This window comes from Orbicella franksi, chromosome 1, assembly GCF_964199315.1.
Source record: "Orbicella franksi chromosome 1, jaOrbFran1.1, whole genome shotgun sequence".
NCBI lineage: Eukaryota > Metazoa > Cnidaria > Anthozoa > Scleractinia > Merulinidae > Orbicella > Orbicella franksi.
The window spans coordinates 43,952,813-43,962,787 of NC_138145.1; the positions used below are offsets into that span (position 1 = coordinate 43,952,813).

Here is a 9,975-nt window from a genome sequence, read left to right on the forward strand (position 1 = left end):
AGAGAGTAAGGCTTTGGGCGTGCATACATCAGTTCAACAATGGCGCAATGCACGAAAAATCAGTTGATAAGATTTCCACTTAATTAACCGACTTAGTAAATTTAAACACTCCATGTTACAGCTCCTCGTTTCACAACGCGACTTATGACGTAAGACTTTTGAAAATGTCACGTGAGCAGTTGTAGACTGTATTTAGCTTAACATTTATATTCTCACGAGATAATCATACTTCGCGGAGAGTAAGTTAAAGATCTTAATCTGTAAAGCTACACCCTCGTTCCAGGGCTCTCCCTGCCAGAAAAATCTGGGAGGCCTGGGTCATAACAGTTGAAACCTTTCTGTAATGCAGAATAAAAGTACATATATTTGCCTGCAATAAAAACGTTTGTCACGGCAAACTGGCTGAATTGTTTTATTTTTCAGGTCTCTTTTCAGCTTTAAGCTTTGTTCTTTTATTTTTACTACAATATCCAGTCATCAAAATAGATGTCCATTACTAATTAGGTACATTTTAAGTATAATAATATTCAAATATAAAGATCATTGCAACAGACCAATTTTGATATATTACAATTCAGCCTAATGCAATAGACCTCAGCACAAGGCTCTGGGAAATAAACTCCACAAACTTTGTAGTTATTCCCCAGAGCCTCGTAGAGGTCTATTGTTTTAGGCTGAATTTTAATAGATGGAAATTGGTCTTTTGAAAACAAATTTCCTTCTCAATCAGGAAATTCCAGTGATTACGCTACATTGTTACTAACAAATTTAGTCTATATACTACAACCTGGCCCCAGTTGTTCAAAGGCTGGACAACGTTATCCATCAGATAAATTGCTATTCATCAGATAAATCTTAACAAAACTAACCACACTATTTGCAGGATAGTGATTTATCCATTGGATAGCATTGTCCACCTTTCAAACAACCTGGGCCTGGTCAATATAAATGAAAACTTGAGATCTCCCCTCCCCCATTTCAATGAGAGAGAGAATAGTGCATGTTGGTTTTCGCATTAGTTCATCTTGATTTAGGGGGGGTCAGGAGTGGTTTTATTTCACATAAAAAGTTACTGTAACACCACCCCACCCCTATTTCAATAATGAAAAGAACTGCACAGTTTGCTTTAAGTCAAGTTCATTATTGATTTGTGGGGAGGGGTGGTTTAATTTGTCATTTTATTCCAACTAATTGTAGGAAGTAATAGTTTTGTTATACACCTAACTTTATTTAATACCGTTGACATTTCTAACTGCAAATATTGGTAATGAAATCATCAAGTTCTAAATCTTCGTACAAAATTCTCCACATTCCATCAAATATATAACTTATACTTTTTATTCGCAACATGTTTTCATTTAAATGACCATAACTTACTGTTTTCCATAGAACATCATTCCCAATGTCTGTCTCGCAGAATATTATATGCCTATGACTCAGTCCTTTTACAAGCCACTATTTAGCTTGAAATTAAGAAACAACATAGTCAGTGCCACTGTCTTAGGGCAATTAAAATCAATTAATTACAAGGTGAACATTTAGCCATTTTTCTAAATATAAAGGCTATTCAAAGCTCACTTAGGACTGTACTGAACTTGTGTCCTATCCATTCCACTATAAATAATAATATTATTATCCTATTATTTTGTAATATTTCAAGGTGAAAATTCTAAATCATTTCTTGGTTGTTTGAAACTGATTATTGCTAACATTCTCCCAACCCTTCTTGAGAAATTTCTAAATCCCTCCTTGAGATAGTTTTCATGTAATTAAAGATGTGTTTCTCTAGCATCATTAAGTCCTGTTCTTATCATGAGCCTAAATGAACTTGTTCTCACTAATAAGGTAATTTAAAAGAAATATACTTAAAGGGATAAATACATTTATGCAACAAGAGTTGGACATCATTCTCTTAAATTAAGTAACCTACAAAAATCTATTTCAAGGCTTATTGGACATCATTTTTTAGCAGACCTTTGAGATTAATCATTGGTTATGGCTTGCTATTATTATTGCATTTTTATTACTTTGGAAAGTCAATTTATGTAAACTTTCCATATATGTTACAAAAATAATGCTAAATTAGTTCTTACACAGATACAACAGATTTCCTGTTCAAAACCTGAAGCACAAATCAGCTATATTTTGGACAGGTATTATTTGGTGTCGCTGAATTGCAGTCAAGCTGTGATTGTTTACTTCTAAGCAAAATCCACTGTTTGTAACTTGATGCACACCTCTCCTGTGCCTCCCCCTCGGGACCTCTGCACTCAGCAATAACACTGTTGCAGAATTTAACCTCGGAGGGGGTGGACAGGGGTGATAAAGTTCCATCTTCAAATTGTTCTGTATGAGATGTTCTTGATTTGAAGCCTGAGTTAAATTCTCTTAGAAGCTTGAAAGAACCACTTGCAAGTTCAAATAGAGAAGGGATAATGGAAGGAGAGGATCTCCTCGAGGTTCTGTTCACATTTTCAGAAGTAGTTTTGTTGTTGCTGTTGGTGGAACTTGATATCTGTCGAAACATCTCAACAGAGGGAACATCTTTGAACCATTCATTCCAGAAGTAACACAAAAACCTCCTAAAAAATGTTTCAATTAAAAATATCTTACAGAGATGAATAAAGAAAATGCAGAAAAGAAGAAACAGTAATTTCCCTTCACCAGATAAAGCTGCAATTTAACCTTTCAAATGTCTACAGTCAACATTACCTGTGATACCAAAGAACTTCATGTCCTGGGAAACTCAAAATAAGATCGCTGGTGAAGTCAAGCTCTGACAGTAGCAAATGCATTAGTTCACTTCTTGAACTGAAAAACAACACCAAAAAAGAAACAATGCTTTTAAAGAAATTTTAATTTCAAGAGTAGATTAAAACACTATTAATAGACCATTTTCATAAATGGCTGCCAATTTAAAATTCTTTTGTATGCATTTAAATTAGCCTCACTAAACGGCAGCCATTTATGAGAAGGGTCTATAAACTTGCTTTAATTGAAAGTAAAAGTTATCATAAATTAAAAATATTTACTAGCACTAACAAATAACTTTACAGTACAATGACAAACAAAACGCTAATATTGAGAAAATATATTATAAATTCTTTAACACTCAAGAGTGTCAATATCTCATTTTTTCCTAGAATATCAAGATATTGCCAATTCTAAGTAGTGTTGGGAACAACCAAATAATGCATCATACATGTATAGGTGGATGGTTTGATTATTCATTATCATTAAATTAATTATGTAATTTCCATTGACTTTAAAGACTTGCTTACCATAAATTCTTCAGGTGTTTTAGGAGCACCTGTCTATAATGGAAGCCACAGTTATCTGATATATGCCTCTCTGCCCACAATCGCATAACTTGAAGTTCACAAATGAGTTTCTTTAAAGAAAAAAGTACGAAAATAACACATAGTACATGACTTTGTATCAACAAATTATAAAATTATGTGATGCATAAATTTTGCAAAAGGATGTTTCAAATCTGACACTCAAGCAAACTTTAGATAATTTAAAGTTGGGTTTCACAAAAAATATATGAGGAAGACCTATACCAACTGTATGCTCTTGAAATATCTTACATGTACATACATTTTACTCTGAAAAATTTAAGTGGACTGCCTAAGGCGTAAAGAACAGAGTTGATAATGATGCCATTATGACAACGAAACTATTAATATTTCTAACTTTACCTTTTTCCTGTCATGAATGAATTGTTCCACCAGCCACGCCCTATGACTCCAAGCAGTGTAGTTATCAGCATAGGACTCAGCAGCTCGGAGACACATAGCAAGTTCATCTCTAAGACGGCACTGGATAAATTCATTTGGTCCTTTATGTTTCTCCAGTTGAATTATTGTCCACCTTCTGTTGCATACACAACAACAACAACAAACAATTTCAGGGAAATACACTATTGCACCGAATTTATGAATTTGTTGACCTCTTCAATCTTTGACTTTTTCCAAACATAAGAACTATCTAATGGTACTCATTTGCAATTATAATGATAATATTGCCCTATGACATATAGTCACTAATAAAAGAGATTTGACTACAGGAGATCAGGAGATTCATGCAGTAACAGATGCTTGAGGGAACAACTTCTTACTGGAAATGTGAGGATCCCAATCTACCAATCTCAGGTTAACATTGTGCTAAAAATTCAAAGTGGAGAGTAGTCAGTTGACCTCATGGCCTGATGAAGAGTAGCAGTGAGCAATTGAAATGTTGTGATCTACATCTGAAGTGGAAGCATTGTCAGACAAACACAAACACTTGACAAAATCAATAGCTATTAATTACCAAAGGGTTAGAAGACCAATTTACAGAATAATGTTGAACCTGACTAAGACTAAATAAATTATATTATAAATAAAAATGGTTACTTTTTGTACACAAAACATTGAACAGCACCTGTGAGCAAATGTCTCAGCACTTCGAGGGTGCTTTGAAAGAACAAGAGCTGAAAACTTCATGTCATCTTCTACACTCAAAACGCCAGCAGAGATCATTTCTTTCCTGGTTAGAAATTAATTGAAAAAAATCATCCACTAATTTACCAGAGAATATTCATCATTTTAGTTTAATTTATTATTATCCCTCTCTGAGAGGCAGAGTTTAATTAGCATTCATTTGGGAATTTGAGACCCTTCTCAAAAGTATATGTAACTAAGCCATTTAAGCAGTTTCAAGACTGGGTCTGGTCAGAAATTAAGGGTTATTGATTTTTGGGTCAAGTCTGAGATGGGGTTGGAAAAATCACATTATTTTGGTCTGAATAGGATAAGGATAATTTGAGAGGCCCGTGACACAACCCCGCACAATTTTAAGGAAGTACTTTTCCTGTGTGACAGGACTGAGTCCCTCACAGCCATTTGTACTCTGTGGGCAGTTGAAGAGAGGCACAGCAAGAGGAAAGTTCTTTGCCCAAGAAGACAACACAATGACCCGCCCATAGCGTGGGAGTCAGGATCAATGTACCAACTAGCAAGAAACCACACCTCTCATATGATGAAGAGTACTAGTTAGGGGGAAATGACTTAGTTCCAGACATTAAATAAATACTTTGAGCTTGAAAAGTTAAGGTAATAAGCAATGGGTGACAGTCCCTTGATACCTTTGCAACAATTGATGACTTCAATGCTGTTGCATGCCAACTAACCTTGTATTCCATGCTGTGTAGCACTCAGCATTGACTAACAAAACAGCTCTACTGAGTTGAACAGTCTCTGTAACTAAGATTTCAAAAGATACACAAATCACTTAAAAGTATCCAAAACCCATTTTACTTCATTTTTATTTTAGTGTCCTTTGCGTTCACCTGAGTCAGCCAGACATCTTTAGGGTTGGGTTTCTTTGCCAATAGTAATGCCCAAAGGAAAATAACGCACTGTACCTGACAAATTACAATTTTTCTCCCCGCACTTGTGACTTCTCATGAGCTTCTTGTAAGCAAATAAGAAAAGAGGCTTAATGCACCATGACTTTATACCAAGCTTATGGTTCACAACAATAATAGGATCTTCTCTTTCATTGTTTTGCTCCTCTTGGCAGTGAAGACAAGGTATTATGTCAACTTCATCACTGCCGGAAAAAAAGACAGAAATTAAAACAAAGATAATACAAACTTGGATTTCACAAGCAATAGTTAATGATGACCACATGGTGCAATTATGCTGTGTATCCACGTCTGCAGATAGCGCGATAGGTTTGTACCTTTCAGTGAAAAGTATAAATGGGTACCAGCTGGCAGCAAATCTGTTGGACTTGTAATTTACAAAAACTGGGGGAGTGCCCCGGGAGTGAGTGCTGTGCAATTAGCTAGTGAGATGAATGGCAATAATACGTAGATCCTCATGGGATGACAGCTGGAGTTGCCAGTGCACCTGCAGCTGCACCTGATTGAGCTATTTCACTTCTTTGATCTCCAAGACTGGAACACAAATTTTGACAAAAGTGCACTAAACTCTGGATCAAGCAGTCCCAATTGTAGTCCTGTCTGGGACACTGTGGGTAAGACACTTCACTCTCCCAGTGCCTCTCTCCAATCAGTTGTACAAAATGAGTACCGGCAAATTTGCTGGGGCGGGGGGGGGGGGGGGGGGGAGGGGTAACCTTCCACTGGACTGGCATCTCTTCAAGGAAGGAGAGGAAATACTCTTTGTCACTTCATGGTATGGAGACAAAAGGTAAGCCCCAGCAGGCATGAACACTGGCTTTAATACCCTTTACCTCCAAACTAGCTCTTGTTTAAAATTGTACACATAGCCCATGCCACTATTGACACAGGAGAGTCAATCCATTGAATTTTTCGCTACACCATGTTCGTATTTTCAAAGCTGTCACACGCCACAACCCAGTTCTGACAACCAACAAGTTGCATCGCTGACGCCTACAAGCAAAAAATTCCTTATGTAGCTGTACCTAAACTAAACGATAATTTGTTATTTTTGTTGTGTTGGAAGTTGCACGCGAAATTATGAAGCACTGGATCGCATTACTAACGTTTTATTTTAAAATTCTACGCTGACGTGTCGTGGAATGTTAACATTACCATGTGCCGTGCTAAGCTTTCATTCTGGTCTTTTAGCACACTCCCTTAATTTTCTTTAGACACTTCAAGAGGAAACATTACGTTGAAATCCCCGAGGAAGACGGAGACAAGAGTTTTACACGTGTAAATGAGAAGTTGATCTTCGTTCTTCATCAATGAAATTTTAATGTAATTATGAGCTCCGCTTCTAAGTAACTGCGTCGCACCTTGAGGAGGTGATTCTGATTTTCGAAGTAGCTTACAGGACCTAAAGAAGAAATTAATTAACTTACATCTCAGGATCGGTGATAAACGCCTGATTTAAAGAGCAGAAATATAATTCTCCGGGTTCCGCCACGGAGCAACAAGTGGCCGCCATCTTTGTTGTTTCTCCAATTGGTAACCAGGCCCGAGCTTTGCAGCCTGGCTTGTCAGTCCAATTCAAAATGGCGGATGGTCCACGCTTTCCACCATCAAGTTTTCCACCTCAAAATCACTACATTCCAGCGTCATTCTCCGGTGGAAATTCTTCTATACCAGCAAAGTTCGCAGGTCTACCTCCTGATACATTTTTGCCGCAATCGAACCTAACGTCGGCCAATTCTTTGCGAGGACATGTTCCACAAATGTTTCCAGGGAATCCTGGACATGGCATTGTATATCACAATATTCAAAGTTTTCCTCCTTCGTTCCATCGGAATAATGCGAACTTGCAGCAAGAAAAAAATCCATTGGCTGTTCAGATGCCTGAGGCTCAACGACATGCGTTTCCAGCCAGTCAATTTGTCACAGACAGGCAAGCAACAAATTCAAGTCCAAATCCTCACAGTTTTTCACCTCAAGGACAATTGCAGTTTCCTCCTGTTAATACTCCGATGAATTTAGACAGTAATATCGCAGGAAGAGTGCATTCTTCTTCCTCTTTTCAACTTGGTGTGCCTCAAATTTTACAAAATACTTCATTACAAGCTGCAAATCATGGCTCTGTGCCAAATGAACAGTCTTCATCAAGGACCTTTCCTGGGTCATATCCAGCTCCTTTTTCAGGACCACTGCCTGGTCCTCCTGTACCAGCACCTATGCGGTTTCCTCCTTCGTTGCCAAGGACCACCCCCGTGGTGCACCTCACGGCACCCCCAGTCAGTCAACAAACTAACATGTCAGGACCAACAGCTCAAGAAATGACAAGCCAGGAACGGATTAATAACTTTTTAAAAGCAAGGGGAATAGAAAAACAAGGACATCAAACACCAGACAAAACCTCCTTGAAGGTTTGTACTTTTATCATATTGTTTTAGTCCAAAGAGTTTCTAAAGTCAGACCTCTCTGAAGCCTACAACCACATTAGGGAGTGTGAAAGAGCTCAGTCATGATATTTTCAGTTGTTTTGGCCAGTTACAAAATCACCTTTAAATTTTATTGAACCTGAAAATTATTGTAGTTTGCTAAGGAAAACACCAAAGAGATAATAACAAGCCACAAAGGAACAAGGAATGTTAAAGATGAAGAAGATTAACACAGATTACAAACAACGAAATTGAAAAATTTAGGCTAAACTTTTTAAGATACGCAAACTGTGACATAGTTCCCTGAACTGGCCATTTGTAGAGGTGATGACTGTCCAGGAGAGGTTCATTTAGAGCAAAAAAGTATACAATGGTTGAGCTAAAACATCATGGCTGTCACAGGGGGGGTCACTATATTTATCTCCCTACCCAGGACGAAAATTATTAAATGGGTACCAGTTCTGTCCTGAGGTCTAGCAGAGCTAGGCAGTTGTTCAACAACAAATGTAATTTTGCATTTATTCTCCAAACCTATGCTCATTTCTCAACAGATACACACGGCTAAAGAACTCATGGCAGATTGGTTACAGCTAATCTCTGAGCTCTCCCTTCAAAGAGATAAATTAGCTGAACTTGCATCAAGTCAAAATGAGAGTGAGTGGAGGAGGGAGTTGGATACTGCTCAAAGCCTAAAGGTGGGCAGCATTTGTAATATATTTTACTGGAGGTTGTTCCATTAATGTTACATGTAATTTGTAGTTATATATGCGAAATATTAGCTTTAAGTATAAATCTTCTAGCGTTCTATCACAAATGCCGTTCACTGATTGGCTATGCCACTCACTATCTATTCTGTTGTAGATAGTGAGTAGCCTAGCAGTCTGCGGTTGTTAACGAACTGGCAGCTACTCATTTGTGTTTCAGAAGTGTCTCTGAAGAGGATGTAGACAAAATTTCGAACAACTAATAGATTTATACCAAAGCAACTAAATAATTGATCACTCTCGATTTCTATTGTGCAATAGTTGACGAGTGCACAGCCCTCGTCAACTATCACACGATAGAAATCTTGTGCTCATAATCTGATTGTTTAATGGACTGACTGGTACATCTACATGTACATTGTACATGTAAGTCCAGATGGGAAAACGTTTGGTTTAATGATGTAAATCTCAAAATATTTTCCCATCATGATCATGACCTAACTTGGTCAATAAGTATTTGAAAAATATCATACCTTGAGTTTGATTTTAGTGGAAACTAGTAAATATTCTGAATGGTACATCTTATATTATGCAATTTTTTTATTATTTTTAGGCAAGAATTGAACAAATTCAAGCTTATTTTTCTTCTCCTGAAGAAATGAAACAGCTTGAGAAACAACTTTCAAGAAGAAAGAAGAAAAGGGTGAGATATCAGATTGTAATTAATTAAACTTCTGTTAGTTTCTCTCTAACAGACCTATTAATATAATGCTGAGAAAAGTTCATGTAAATTAACGGTCATGGCAGGTTTATGAAATGCCCAGACGAAGGGCTGATCAGCTTTACAACATCACTACGGCAGTCAAGTCATCTTGACTTGTTCTTTATCATCCTCAAGCTGATAAGCAGAGTTCAAAAGAAAAAACAATTGAATTTGAGCTTGTCCTTTAGACAAATAACTCTCAAATTTCACTTGCCCGGGGCAATTGCATGCTTGCTTTTATTTCCCTTTTTATGACTTGATTTGCAAATGACTTTTCTGGGCCTCTTGTCTGTCAGGCAAGTGGACATGACAAGTTTCTTGTCCCACAGGTAAATCTCGTGAGCCCTGAATAAACTTGTGTTTCACTTGCCCGCCTATGCAGCCCAACAGTTCTGTCTTGATAGGACTTGTTTCTCAGTGCTTCCACATAATACTATCTTGTAATCATTCTTAGTACTCTCAGAAGTAAATAACAACAAAATGAGTGCAGATATTCTGCAATATGCATGTACGGTATCTGTTACATGTACAGCCTTATAGTATAAATGGGAGATATGGTGACTCAGCAGTTAGTTACTGGGTTCTCAATCAGATCTGACGGTTTCCAAGTTTTACAGATTATTGTGTTGTTACAGAAATTATCTATACCCATCCCATAGAGGGTTTTTTGGGTTGAAT

General features: G+C 37.2%; 2 protein-coding genes across 2 annotated transcripts in view; one reads left to right on the forward strand and one right to left on the reverse strand.

The window, feature by feature from the left end:
* Positions 1–764: 764 nt before the first annotated feature.
* Positions 765–7,012, reverse strand: LOC145463419 (protein prenyltransferase alpha subunit repeat-containing protein 1-like). The gene is made up of 8 exons (XM_081447175.1): positions 6,838–7,012; positions 5,408–5,595; positions 5,174–5,246; positions 4,426–4,530; positions 3,702–3,876; positions 3,282–3,391; positions 2,713–2,811; positions 765–2,582 (listed from the first exon to the last, which is right to left on the reverse strand). Exons 1-8 carry the CDS (start codon positions 6,921–6,923, stop codon positions 2,135–2,137), a joined length of 1,284 nt encoding a protein of 427 aa, XP_081303301.1. The 5' UTR covers positions 6,924–7,012; the 3' UTR covers positions 765–2,134.
* LOC145463399 (uncharacterized) overlaps positions 6,976–9,975 on the forward strand; it is a 7,205-nt gene continuing 4,205 nt past the window's right edge. The window contains exons 1-3 of the mRNA XM_081447155.1: positions 6,976–7,815; positions 8,382–8,525; positions 9,148–9,237. Coding sequence (XP_081303281.1) covers positions 6,991–7,815; positions 8,382–8,525; positions 9,148–9,237 — 1,059 coding nt within the window. The 5' untranslated portion in view covers positions 6,976–6,990. The remainder of the gene's footprint in view (positions 7,816–8,381; positions 8,526–9,147; positions 9,238–9,975) is intronic.

Coding starts and splice junctions, on each gene's coding strand:
- LOC145463419 (XM_081447175.1), bottom strand. CDS start 6,923: ATGGCGGCCACTTGTTGCTCCGTGGCGGAACCCGGAGAATTATATTTC. Junction 3,877..4,425: donor GCTGAGACATTTGCTCACAG/GTGCTGTTCAAT, acceptor TGTATGCAACAG/AAGGTGGACAATAATTCAAC. Junction 2,583..2,712: donor GAAGTTCTTTGGTATCACAG/GTAATGTTGACT, acceptor AACATTTTTTAG/GAGGTTTTTGTGTTACTTCT.